Below are 14,403 nucleotides of genomic sequence, written 5' to 3'. Positions count from 1 at the left end.
GTTGAAAATGCTGCCATTTCACACATCAACTTAATTTACTACCTTCACTGTTTGCACATAATCTGTAAGTCAGGAGTGGTGAATACGGATTCCCTGAACCTTGGCTGTGTGAAAGAGCTTTGTTTGCTAGATCTCCTTCTCTTTGTAGCTCATAGATGGTTATACAAACTATATATTTATATATGTTTCCTTATGAAAGGGTTATCTTATTTATGTTCCCTGACATATCTTTAGAATTACTGTCTAATGATTAAATATTTCTACATTTCATTATTTTATCTAACACACAATTTGTTTTAATTCCATGCTATAATATATTTCAGTCTATATAACAAATACAATGAACATAGAAAGAAGGCATTGGATTTATTTAGTGCTCTGCAACTCTTAATTGTGTGGCTATGTGACATTACAAAATGGTTTATTTGATCATTCAGTAAAGCATACCACATAACAATTTGCTTTTTGATGAGAATCAATTGCGTATTGATTTGATGATGGCTTTCATCGGCAGCTATGGCAGGAGTGAGCTGGATATTTATTAAGATCTTGGGTCCTAGACTGCCATTATTTTATCAAAGACCATGAATGATTTCTTACAATGAATTCCTGAACATGATCAATATGCATAATAACTTTTTATGTTCTTTACAAAAACAAAAGAATATTTTTAAAAACTTGGCAAGAAATATGATAAATGCCCATAATGAAACTAAAAGAACATAAAGCACATGATATTACTGCGGAGAGCAGACTGCTGAGAGGAATAAGAAGGCATGAAGGAAAAGGTGGTAGAGTTAAAATAGTAACATAAATACAGATAGTCTATGCTTAATGAAACAATTAAACATCTCATTTCTCAATGTCAAGTGTGGACCCCTAAACAGATGTGTAACTAGAAATTTTTAGGCTGAGGGCAAGCGCCAAGCATTTTTGTTTCTGCGTCCCCTTCTGCCATCATTCTGCCTTCAGGCCGTCCTCCCACCTCCCTGTGACTTTCATGCTTTTGCTCTATTTATAAATTGTGGGCTTCCTGTGTCAGGTTACCTGGCCCTCTGAGTCAGCAGAGGATTGCCACCATGGCAAAAAATGCAAAGAAGTCATTCTCGGCTGGATGACGCTCTCAGCATTTCCCCCACTGCTGAGCCTCTCACCACCGAGTTACTTCTAAAGGATTGCATCACGCCAAATAGCATAAACTTAAAAAAAAAAGTAAAATCTCATAAAATGGTAAGTAGATAAATGTCATATTCCTTTCATAAACGCTGTTTAATTCCAAAGCTAATTTAGAATACTTCTATAACCTACGAAATTCTAGATTTGCGTCCTGGGAACTGTCACAAAGCTCCGTCAAGGGCCAGTGTGTGGAATTCCATGAAGTCATATCTCACAGCCAGTTTTATTCATGCCCAGTGCTTGGGAAGTGCAAATGAACACAGCCTCATGCGCAGCACAGCCAATGTCCTGGCTTTTGCTATTTTCAAACATTTTACGTAAAATTAATGTTCACTACTTTTATGTAAAGCCATTATAGTTTTCAAATTAATAAAAAGTTATAATGGAGTACAACATCAACTACATTTTCTATATTCTTTTTCTACATAAGCCACCACCATATACTGAGGATCCAGTCCTATCAGAAAATGTTTTGCAACTATTTTGAGAACAAATGAAGAGCTTGTACACAGAGTGGAAAAAAAAAAATACTTGTTTGGGTGTAAAACTTTATGGATAATAACAATAAAATTAAATGTGTATATTAGTCAAAATTCTGATTTCTAAGCAAAGGAAACTAACTCTGGACATCTCAGGCAGGTAGAGGCTTTATTGGAAGGCTAAGGAAAGACATGAATTTCGACAAAAAGGTCTGGCGAGTGACTGAGGTGGATGCGGGGGCTGATGGCTGGCATGCTCTGAGCAAGGTTCTTCTCTGACTAATATTCTTCTGCTGGTGCTGCATGGAGCCACTACTGCCCAATGTCACCCCATGGAGCCAGGTCAGTTGTTGTCCCTTCCATTATATGTCCCTCGCTCTGCATCCATCATAGGTAGGTTAACTGAGCCCATGTTACATGTATTTGTCCAGCTGTCAAAGCAGCAGGGGAGGAAGAGGGAGTCCCTTTCCTTTATTTTCATCATGGTAGGTGCCAAACTTAAATGTGGGACTGGCAGGAAAAAGCCAAATCACAAATGTGCACTATCACTACTGAAGACTTTTATTTTTGAACCAAAAATTCTTTAAGCTTTATGAAACAGGCCAGGTGCGGTGGCTCACGCCTGTAATCCCAGCACTTTGGGAGGCCAAGGCGGATGGATCACTGAGGTCAGGAGTTTGAGACCAGCCTAACCAACATGATGCAACTCCATCTCTACTGAAAATACAAAATTAGCCAGGTGTGGTGGTGCACACCTGTAATCCCAGCTACTTGGGAGGCTGAGGTAGGAGAATCGTTTGAACCTGGGAGGTGGAGGTTGCAATGAGCTGAGATCATCCCATTGCACTCCAGCCTGGGAAACAAGAGTGAAACTCTGTCTCGAAAAATAAAATAAATAAATAAATAAATAAATAAATAAATAAATAAATTTTATGAAACAGTTAAATGACTCCTCTGTTCCTTTTAACGGATTATGATAAGTTCATTCTCAGAAACGGAACATATGATCTTGATTTCCATTCAAACTGTGGACTCAGTGAATTTTCCATATGATCTTTGGCAAATTACTGACTCTATTTTCTCTTTTCTTTATCTACCATAATGCCCAGACATTTTATCTTCCTTGAAGGGAGTTTATTAAAACTGCTGATGAGGCTAATGAAAATATAGACATCCTTAAAGAGAAATTTCATTTTTGGTCACCATTTAATTTTGCTGCTACACGCCCAATGTGTCCGGGACTGGATTTTATAGAATTTCTATTTAATTGCATTAGTAGAAAAGCTAAAAAGCTGCTTCCCTGTATGTGTCCATACTTCTTGTATAAATGTCACATGAGAGATAAATTCTGAAAGCCATTAAACACATAGTTTCACATAACTCTTACAGCTTCTCACCAGTAAGGAATCTGTCTCATCACGTGAGTGCCCACGATTTGCATGGAAGAGAATAAGCCTGGGTTTTCAGTTTCCTTGAGAAAAAGAAAGTGCCCCAAGATGACTGGCAGTTCCTGCCTCATCAGGGATGTCTACATTTGAAAACAAGGCCTCTTTGAAATCTGAGACTGGAAAATGATTCCTGATGACCTTTCCCATCTCTCTTTGATTCTTAGCCAAACACAGAGGAAAAGTCACAAAGCAGCCTACTATATATACCTTCTTTCAAATGACTCTCTTTGTCTAACAACCACACTGTAGGGGCAGGCCTGGAAAGGATGTCAGATGGCCCAGCGTTGTGTTATAATGTACAGGGGGCAGGCCTCTGATACAAAAATCAAACCAGTGTTCGTGACCAGGAGGTTCCCCTCTGCACCATCTCAGAGGAAGCATCTGTGATGCTTACAAGGTAAAGTAGATGCATCTGTAAGGAACAGAGGGGAGATTAGGACAATCTATTATTGCAACCAATCAGCATTTTCTTTCTATTTCAGTGCCTGGATATCAGTGCAAGTGATTTCAGAAGATTGCCTACTGTAAGATTTATTCTTAAGATTCAAATTATTGATTTTTCTCACTACCTCATCAGTGTTATTTAGAAAAATCTCCGCTGATAATATGGCTGTGCCTCTATAATGCTAAATATTCCAAGGAAAGCTGATCATTAGCTGGATACTTGATTTCATGGAAACATCTGGATACTTGGCTGAGGTTATTTTAGATTTTTATGTAGATGTTTGACATAAAAATTGTGCTGTAACTTTAGATAAAATGAGAATCCTGTTGCTAAAGCAATAGTGTGTTGATATATTGATAACAACGTCTCCTTACTTAGTGGTTTGTGCATCACTTTGAATGCAACATTACATATTTTAAAGATAATTATTTAAAGTATATTTTAAAATTCAACATAAAAGGAAAATAAAACACTACATTCTATAATATAAATTCTTTTACTTTCTAAAAGCACCAGTGGGTTGTTTTTTCTTCTTCTTGAAGTGATAATCTTGTTTATTTTGGTGAAATTGTTAGGAGCAGACACATGAAACATTTACATGGAATCAGTAATACACCTCCAAACAGTTTTGTGGACTGCAATCTCACTTTGATTTTACCATGTTCTCATGATATGTCATATTTCAAATCAATGTGAATTACATGGAAGTGAATGTCATAACTGAGATAAAATGCATGCCATGAAACCACAGGTGGTGCAAGCATTTTATTCCCAGGTGTGGTCACTAAGAGTCGTCCTATTTTAGCCAAGGCCAAATGCATAGCAACCTCATTCAGCAAGTTTAATACCATCTTCACCCGAGAATAATTTTAAACTACCACAACATAAATTAAATCTACGATATTTCATTTAAAACTATTATGTTTTAGTTTTTTTGGACATTATTCTTTATTTTGGAAACAGGTGGAAAATTGTAGTCAGCTGAGATGGAGAGAGAAGACCATTCAGCCCAAGGAGTGCAGGGCAGAGGTGAGAACAGCTGAGCTCTGCAGTCCACACAGAGCATCTATTGGTAACAAGTTAATGAATGTCTTGTCATAACTGAATTCCATTTGTCACTGCACATGTGAACAGATAGACGTCATTACCTGAGTGGTGTGACTGTCCCTGTGTCTCTGAAATGTCGAAGTCCCCGTGCCACTTATAGACAACCGTGAGTATCCATCTTCTTCAGGTAAACCTATTGAGGTCAACACAAATCAGGAATTAAGCAGTGTCTCCATTCCAAATAAAGTAAGTCATGCACTCATTACGATAAACTAGAGTTGTTATATTTTACAAATTGAAATGATGTTCCTTAAACACAAACTAAATACTAAATTTTGCAATGAAACATGGGCACGCACAGTATTGTGGCAGCTTCATTTAGGAAAAGAGGGCATATCCTGCCAAAGGAGATACAATGATAATAAAGAAATATGTGATAATAGCACAAAAGTGAGCAGACAAGTATTGGAGGGGAGAAGGGAAACTTCCAGATACTGAAAAGGTTTGAAGACGCTTCCGGAGTCAGTGACGGGTCCACTGAGTCGCTGGGGTGACTGCAGACAGCAGAATGTGGCTGCCATTCATAGGACTGCAGGGAGACGAGGAAGGGATTCGAAGTCAGAGCATGACTAAGCCTGTGTGTCCGATGAATTCCACTGGCTGTAGTTCATTTTGTGCACAAGGAAGCAAAGAGATTGGCTGAATTTCCATGAGGAAAAGGTGGGGAGAGCTGCTGATTCACAACACCAATTCACGAGCAACCACGTAGAGTAAGTTGTGGGTTTATGAAACTTTACATGCCCTCCAACAACATGAAGTCGCTATGAGGCACCAAATGATTTTATTAATTATCCTTTATGATCAAAGCAGTTTCCCACCCTCTGCACTATTGGCATTTTGGCCTGTATAATTCTTTGCAGTGGGGTCTGCCCCATGCATTGCAGGATGTTAAATAGCATCCCTGACCTCCACGCACTAGATGCCAGCAGTGCCCCCATTTGTGGCACCCAGAAATGTTCCCAGACATTACCAAAAGTTCCCTGGAGGGCAAAGTCATCCCCTCCTACACTGGCTGAGAACCACTGTGATACAGGCATCATGCATCACCAAAAGTGACTTTGATTAATAAACATGAATAGACAAAAAGAGAAATAAGAACCCAACAAAATGAATTCAACTCAGAGAACTTTAACTACTGAAGTGATTACTACTCCCCTCTGAAAGCATAATTAACTAGCACACTGTAATTGATTAAACATATACATGATTCCTAAATTAAAAATCATTAGACAATCACTGCACACTTTTCCGATTATAGGAGAGAGTTCCTCAGGGAAGTCTACACAATCCTGTCAATAGATAACAAGCGCTTCCCAGTGATCTTGTTACATGTCCAGATACCTTGGTATGGAAAAGCTAACTTCATGAAGACTGGGCGGACAATGGCTGGAGAACAGATCTCAGCCACAGGCAGCAGCAGTAGCCTCAGGTGCTACGTGGGAATAGTGTCCTTAGACACTGTGGTAGCAGGACACAGGAAAGGCTCCAATCACAGTGAGTGTTGGAGCAGCCTGAAGTTCACACAGGCAGAAGGGAGCATGGCAATTTAAGATCAGGCACAATATGAAATTTCAGGAGACTAGATAAGGCAGATAGTTAGAAAAAAAACCGTGTTTCCAGATAGTAGAGCACAACAAAGGGCTTGGGATTCATGTGAAGGACCCCCTCTTAGAGCGGAATAAAGGATGGGGTGCTGGGACGAAGGGGCTAATTGACAAGCAAGATAAACCTTAACTTCTACAGGAACCATAAAGAAACCAGTTCGCCAGGAGAAGACAATTGTGATCCATTTTTCAAAACTAAATTATAAATTAGAAGTTGGGAATGGATGCGGCGGCTCACGCCTGTAATCTCAGCACTTTGGGAGGCTGAGGTGGCAGATCACCTGAGGTCAGGAGATCGAGACCAGCCTGGCCAACATGGTGAAATCCCATCTCTACTAAAAACACAAAATTACCCGGGCCTGGTGGTGCACACCTGTAGTCCCAGCTACTCCGGGTGCTGAGGCAGGAGAATCGCTTGAACCCGGGAGGCAGAGTTGCAGTGAGCCAAGTTTGCACCATGGTACCCCAGCCTGGGTGACAGAGTGAGACTCCATCTCAAAATAAATAAATAAATAAATAAAATTAGAAGTTGGATCTCAGAATCAAAACAGAAACTCAATTGAAAGGGTACAAGCTCAGAGCTGAATCGATAGCCTGCTGAGCACTGCAGAGAGTCAATTAAACTAAGGTTAAAAACATTTATGAGCAACCTCTGCATAAGGCACTGGGAAATACAATGAAGAATGAAGAAATGTCCCCACCCTTGAGGAAGTCATAATTCAGTGAGAATGACACTGACGCCAAACACACAGCAGCGTGATTTCAGGATTAAGAGGAGTACAGGTCACGTTGAACGGGGTCTTGGAGAAGGCAAGCATTTATTCTGATGGAAGGGACTAGAGGAAACTTCATGGTGGTGTTGCCAAAGGACCTGGGCCTTCCAGGAGGAGGAGAATTGTGGAGGGTGAACAAAGTCGAGAAGGACATGCCTGGCTGTGAGCACCAATGTGATAGGGCAACAAAACACAAGGACGCTTCGCGGAAATGTGACCACACTTTGGAGACGAGAGGTAGCACTGCAGACTTCCCAGAAGAGACGTGCTGCCGTTTTATCTAAGTCATGAGTTCAAAGGTATTTCATTCGTAACTGTTGACTAAAGAAAGGATGGGTCCCAGAACCTGTGTCACGGCTCCACAGAGAGGGATGGATGCAGTGTGGGCAGGTGCTCGCATGCAGGTGTGGAGGGCCAGGTGAGGACAGTGGGGAGGGAGGCAGGTGCGTGGGTGCTGGGGGAGACTGGCATGTGGAGGAGGGGGTGGGACAAAGGACTGAGCCCGAGAAGTCAGAGGGAAGGGGATTTTGGAAGGTTGTAGCAAACAGGCCAAGGGTCCTCATCATGGCCAACTCACCAACGTTGTAAGAAGTGGAAGGGGCAGAATGACAGCCAGGAAGCGCCAAAGGTGCAAAGGAGGTTACACGGCAGGAGGGTTTTGTTTTGTTTTGTTTTGTTTTTTCCAGCACAATATTTTATTTCGCTGCCATATTAGAAGCAGTACCTTTTTGAGGCAAATAATTTTTAAATGACATCAAAGGCACAACCCATGAATTAAAAAAACGGATTCATATCTCTATATAAACATTAAAAATAAACATATTGATGATGCCTTAAAAATAAAACGTGTATTTTAAAGAACAATGTAGAACATTGAAATATATTAAATAAGAGGCTTTTTAATTCTTAAAACATCCTACAGATCAAAATAAAGGACCTTCTCCCAGATATTAAACAGTGGACAAATAATAAGCGTAGAAAATAAAGGAGAAAAAAAATGAATGACTAACAAGTAATACACATATTCAATTCCATTAAGAATTCCAAGTAATGGATATGAGACTACAGTAACATTCATTTTATCTATCAAAATAACACAGTTTTAAAACTTTTTATTACAAACATTTCAGACATAAAGAGAATATGTAGTGAAACTCCATGCACCCATTCCAAGCCTTGGGGCTGTCAATTTTATCCATTTTTATCCATTTTTTATTCATTTTTCACTTAAATCCCAGAAATCATGTCATTTTAGCTGTAAATATTTGTACATGTGTCCCTAACTGACAAGAACTTTCTTTTTTTTTAAACATAGCAAGGATTTTCTCACACAGCTAACAGGAACATTGCTAAGCAAAGGCCCCCAGAAAAGTCCCACAGTCTTGTGTGGGTAGAGAATCCCATGGCGCATTTTAACCAGGGTGAAGACTCCAATCGTGTTGGAGGAACATTTAAAGTGAAGATAGAGCTCTTTATCTGTGCCTTCATTAATGGGTGGAATTCTGTCCGTGAAGAAGCTTCTGCACATTCTGAGAAGCCTCCTCTGCTCCTCGTACTGCAGCAGTCTTCTCCCCAGACCAGGCTTGGAGTTAACAATTCCCAGCTTAGAGATTCATGTGTCCCTTGCTGAACATATTCTTTCCAGGGTCGCAACAGTGTGCTTCAAAAAGTCGAGCTTTTGGTCCATTTGATACCAAACTATTTCAAAAAGCCATTCTTGCCCAAATGACAGCAAGTCAAGGTCTTCTGAAACTGCATCCACTCTACCCTACCTTCCAGATATCCAGCTCTTCTGCTCAAAGAAAACATGCAGATGCTCAGGGAAGGAATTCCCCAAAGCTGATCTTCATGGCCTAATGGATACACTGTGGACACTCCATAGAACCTGCTGTTGTTCCTTTAAACTTGGGTGGGCAAAAGTCAAAAAGGCTTTGGCCTTGATTGAGGGTTTAGCAGGAAGAAGCAGCCTCTGCTCTTCCTCTCCTCCTGAATTGGAGGCTGCTCAGAGCACTGAAAATTAAACCTTCCTCCAGGACACAATGAGGAATGGCTTTTAGGACATCCTCATCACTGTGATGTAGACCTGGTCCCTGGAGTTCTGTGTGATTTTTTAAGTAATTTTGAAAAGTGAGAGACTCTGGGGCCATGAGGTCTATATGCAGAGCCCAGTGGGTTCATGCAGATTCTTATAAGAAGACAAGAATGAGGGCCAGGTGTGGTGGCTCATGCCTGTAAACCCAGCACTTTGAGAGGCCGAGGCGGGCGGATCACGAGGTCAGGATATCAAGACCATTCTGGTTAACACAGTGAAACCCCGCCTCTTCTAAAAAGAATACAAAAAAAATAGCCGGAGGTGGTGGTGGGCGCCTGTAGTCCCAGCCACTCGGGAGGCTGAGGCTGAAGAATCACTTGAACCCAGAAGGTGGAAGTTGCAGTGAATCGAGATCGTGCCACTGCACTCTAGCCTGGGCGACAGAGTGAGACTTCATCTCAAAAAACAAAACAAAACAAAACAATACAAAACAAAAACCAGACAAGAGAAGAACGAGACAGAGACTTTCAAGGGGGGTACGGCACTGAATTTCACATGGCTAACCAGTTGGAATCTGTTAGTCAAATCTGTCATTTTGTAGGGACCCAAACTTGTTTAGTCAATGGCAAGGTGGTTTGAATTCTCTTTTTACATCTGTCCAGCTTTCCAAGTATTCCATTACCTTTAAATCTACTCCCCTCTTGATTTCCATGAAATCGGACATCTGTCTTCTATCTCGTGAGCACCTATTGCATGTCTCCATTTCCACCCTTCTCAATGTAAATTTCTCAAAGTTTGGTGTTCTGCATTGTTTAGTGGTCATATTTCTTTTCTTATTCCTCTTTATTATTTTTCTTCTGATGCTACAAATAACCACCATGTCTCCAGCTTCTTTGAAAATTCTGGCTTTTCTCTTTCTATCCTGGAACCCTGGCCTAAACTCCAAACCTGTAATCATCATTTGCGGAAAAATCATCCATAATCAGAAGTCCTTCTCTCTCGAGTTCCAAATCCACTTATGGAATTAACCTCCTTTGGGAACTGCCCTTCCCTTCTGAAGAGTGCAGTATTCTCCCATCATTTGCCTCAAATTCTTGGAGTCGTTCTTGACACCTTCCACTTCTTGACTCCTATACCAATACAGTCTAATACTCTTGCTTCACGTACAAAACCTGCCAAGGCTTAAGTGAATGAATTCAAAACTGGCACCCCCAAACTCAGTTTCCAATTCTGTTGTTCACCCTGGATAGTACAATCAGGTACACTTCTCCAAAATAGCAGACAGTACTCCCTCAAAACAATGGCAACCCTTTCAGAGACATTCTTTTTTTTTTTCTCTCTCTTGTTTTTTCATTTTTAATTTTTTTCTTGTTTTATATTTTTTATTTTTTTTGAGACGGAGTCTGGCTCTGTCGCCCAGGCTGGAGTGCAGTGGCACGATCTCGGCTCACTGCAAGCTCCGCCTCCCGGGTTCACGCCATTCTCCTGCCTTAGCCTCCCGAGTAGCTGGAACTACAGGCGCCCGCCACCACGCCTGGCTAATTTTTTGTATTTTTAGTAGAGACAGGGTTTCACCGTGTTAGCCAGGATGGCCTTGATCTCCTGACCTCGTGATCCGCCCGCCTCGGCCTCCCAAAGTGCTGGGATTACAGGCTTGAGCCACCGTGCTCAGCTGAGACACTCTTTAAATTGGCATTCATGGCTCTGTAGCTCCTACATAATTGTTTCTTTCCTCTCTTATTTACTCACCTATTCTATCAGAGAAGCTGATTCACATTCGTGCCACAATACATTGTGCAGAAAATTCCTGGAAATGTGCTCCCTTCTTTTCTGATTTAAACACATTTTGAAAATCCCAACCTTCTCTATGAAGCATCCTTAGCAATCCCAGCCCACCAGAATCATCTCTTTTATCTATGCAGAAAGTAACAGACTAACCATTATTTATGGGATTCGTTTGACATTTATTGCTGACTGCCCTATTTTGCAGTCTCCTTGGGATGTATTTTCAGTGTGCTCCGTATTTTCACTGTTCACACACAGAGGTCATCTCGTGGTGCTTAGGTATCATAGGGCTCCCATGCATAACACAAAGCCTACATGTGACAGGTGCACTTGGTGAGTGTTTTGATTGACTAATGTGCACCTCTCTCTTCACTGGGTTTCCTCTTGCCATCCTGCCCTTCATATTATTTTGAATCCTCCAACCTCAATATTAAATATCCCCTGAACTCCACCCAGATATTCCTGCTTCTATTCATCCCAGAGACTCCAAATTGTAACGTCTGTCTTTGCCCTGCATACCAGCATAAGCCATCAAAGTAACATTGTGCATTTGGCTGTACACGTGGGCATTTGTGTCTCTTTCATAAAGCACTGATCTACTATTATGGCCTGTATGGTTTCAGAGAAACGAATTCACTGCCTTGCACCTCATCTACCTCATTCATGTAATTGTTGTTTCTGTTGGATAAATCCTCATGACTCTTCTAGCTCTAAAACATGTAACACTTTATGAATAACTGTGTATGGGTAATACTTCTTGAGTATTAACTTTCTGTTAAATATTGTCATATAAAATACAGCAATCCATGAAGTAGGTGCTTTTATTATTCCCATTTTTAAGACAAGAAAATTGAAAAGCAGAGAGGTTAAGTAACTTGCCCATGGTAGGGGAGTTAATAAGCATCGGAGCTGAGCTTCAAACCCAGGCAGGCAGAATGATGCCTTAAGCACTGGGAACAATATTCCGCAGCTAGGAAAGAGTAGAGTGAGCATTTCAGTCTGTTCCTTTTCAACACTGACTTCTCAACTGCAGTGGAGAAAAGGTAATTAAATAATATCCACATTAGAAATTATTTAATGTGACTTTAAAATGCTTTTAACTAGAAGGATGAGTGGGGCAGGGCTTACTTGATGCCCCAGGAGTTTTCTTTCTTTGCAAAGGTAACTTCTATTGCTTAAAATAGATGATTTCAACATATTTCAGATTGTCAAGTGAGGCTTGCTTCCTTTTCTCTGGCTGTTAGACTTTCAGTCAGACAAGAGTATGAGTTCCAAAGAATGTGTACAATTTCCGTAAAGAAAGTGATGTTGGCGAGGCGCAGTGGCTCATGCCTGTAATCCCAGCACTTTGGGAGGCCGAGGCGGGCGGATCATGAGATCAGGAGATCAAGACCATGCTGGCTAACACGGTGAAACCCCGTCTCTACTAAATATACAAAAAATTAGCGGGGTGTGGTCGCGGGCGCCTGTAGTGTCAGCTACTGGGGAGGCTGAGGCAGAAGACTGGTGTGAACCCTGGAGGCAGAGCTTTCAGTGAGCTGAGATAGCGCCCCTGCACTCCAGCCTGGGTGACAGAGTGAGACTCCGTCTCAAAAAAAAAAAAAAAAAAAAAGTGATGTCGTAAAATATATATTAAAGACATTTATGGACTCCCACCAAAGGCTCCTTGACTGGTGGATTGGATTGATTTTGAGGTGTGGCTGATGGAAGCCCTTCTTAGATGTTCCCAGAACTGGTGTGGTTTGGTGCTCTAATGGCCTAAGTTCAACAAGGCGCCAGAGTCGATGCACAGAATGTAGATTTTCTGGTCCTGCAAATGATGCCCCCCAACCTTTTGCCTTATGAAGCCTGTATTCAACACAAGTAACCCTTATTGTGCATTGAGGATGAACACAATGCAAATTAAAAATACACAATTTGCACAGAATGATAAATGTAAATGCAAACGCAATGACTGTATTCTTTCATTGCCATTTTTCCTGATACCCAGCCATATTATGTATATTCAAGGAAAAAAATAATACTGATATAAAATGCCCTAGTTAGATTTTTTTATATGTGTCCCCACAAAATAAACATCTTTATGTTCACAATATTTTGTTTGATAAAGCTAAAATGTTCTAACACTAAAAACTGCTCTCTAATCTAATAATAAATAACCACAAGTCCAGGGAATAATTAAGTATACAAAAAAAGATCCAAGCTTGCGTTCACATCAGTAAAAGGATGGCAATTAAAGTAAGTGATAGCTATAATTACCCACACATAACTATATTTCAACAAATGAACAAACAGATAATTATTTCTGGGAAGCAGAGGTAGCATGCAGATACCGGCATTCAAAAGAGAAATGTTTCCTAGAAAATAACACTGTTTCTAATTCAATTTGAACTTTAAATTATTTTAAACATTTGTTTTCATCTTGTGCCCATATTTAGAAAGTGCATTGGCCGCACTTTGTAAGTTATGAACCTGTACTAATAATTGCTTTAAGAGTTATCATGTTCATGTATATATCACATGCTGCACATGTGTAATGTTTGTTCAATTTCTATAATACTGATTGGGCAGTTTTTCTGACTCTGCCCTCTAGGATGGGATTTACTGGTTCCTACGTAACAAACAACATTATTTCGATCAGTAAATGCTTACTGAGGGCCTTGTGCTGGATGTTTTCAAAATCATGGGGAAAGTTCCAGGCACCCAAAAATTCACGGTGCTCACAAGAGTAGATCAGCATAAATGTGTTAAGTTGCTTTGAAAGATTGAATTTCCAATTGAAATAATTTTCCTTTTGCACATATAACTCTTGAGCTTTTCAAGTGGTTTTTAATTAACGACAGCACAGAACCAACTTTATTTAAAATCCGTAAGCATGTTAAGGGAGAACACAGCAATCTGTGTTGCAGGCTGTGGCCATACACACTATCTGTTACATGCTGAAGTTTAGAACCCTGATACTCCCAAAGAATTCATATTATTAATTTCATGGAGCCTTTTCCACAAACATCTCCATTTTGGTCTAGAGGGTTTTTGTTTGTTTCTTTCGTTTTCGGTTATGTTTTGATATTTAGAGTAACACTTGGAGTTCTTTATTATTATTATTATTATTATTATTATTTATTTATTTATTTTTTGAGACGGAGTCTCGCTCTGTCGCCCAGGCTGGAGTGCAGTGGCCGGATCTCAGCTCACTGCAAGCTCCGCCTCCTGGGTTCACGCCATTCTCCCACCTCAGCCTCCCGAGTAGCTGGGACCACAGGCGCCCGCCACCTCGCCCGGCTAATTTTTTGTATTTTTTAGTAGAGACGGAGTTCTTTATTATTATTAAATTTTTTAGGATCATTTCCGTAGCTGTAGTTTTTGCCTTTTGCCTCAAAACACGGAAAACTTAAATATTTTGGTGAAGAGAAGTTCCCTTTCTCCATCTCTTTCTTCCTTTTTTTTTTTTTTTTTTTAAAATTGCAGAATTGTAGCAACTGTGTCCGGAATTGGTGGGTTCTTGGTCTTGCTGACTTCAGGAAGGAAGCCGTGGACCCTCGCAGTGAGTGTAA

At 40.5% G+C, this 14,403-nt stretch overlaps 1 protein-coding gene across 3 annotated transcripts in view; it reads right to left on the bottom strand.

Moving 5' to 3' along the window:
- MYO16 (myosin XVI) overlaps nt 1–14,403 on the bottom strand; it is a 702,327-nt gene that overhangs the window by 23,967 nt on the left and 663,957 nt on the right. For all 3 annotated transcript variants that reach the window (XM_025364355.1, XM_025364354.1, XM_025364353.1), the window contains exon 34: nt 4,697–4,788. In XM_025364355.1, the coding sequence (XP_025220140.1) occupies nt 4,697–4,788 (92 nt within the window). The remainder of the gene's footprint in view (nt 1–4,696; nt 4,789–14,403) is intronic.

The sequence above is a fragment of the Theropithecus gelada genome, chromosome 17, assembly GCF_003255815.1.
Source record: "Theropithecus gelada isolate Dixy chromosome 17, Tgel_1.0, whole genome shotgun sequence".
Classification (NCBI taxonomy): domain Eukaryota; kingdom Metazoa; phylum Chordata; class Mammalia; order Primates; family Cercopithecidae; genus Theropithecus; species Theropithecus gelada.
The sequence above is the reverse complement of the archived record's forward strand: the minus strand, read 5'-3'. Positions and strand labels throughout refer to the sequence as shown.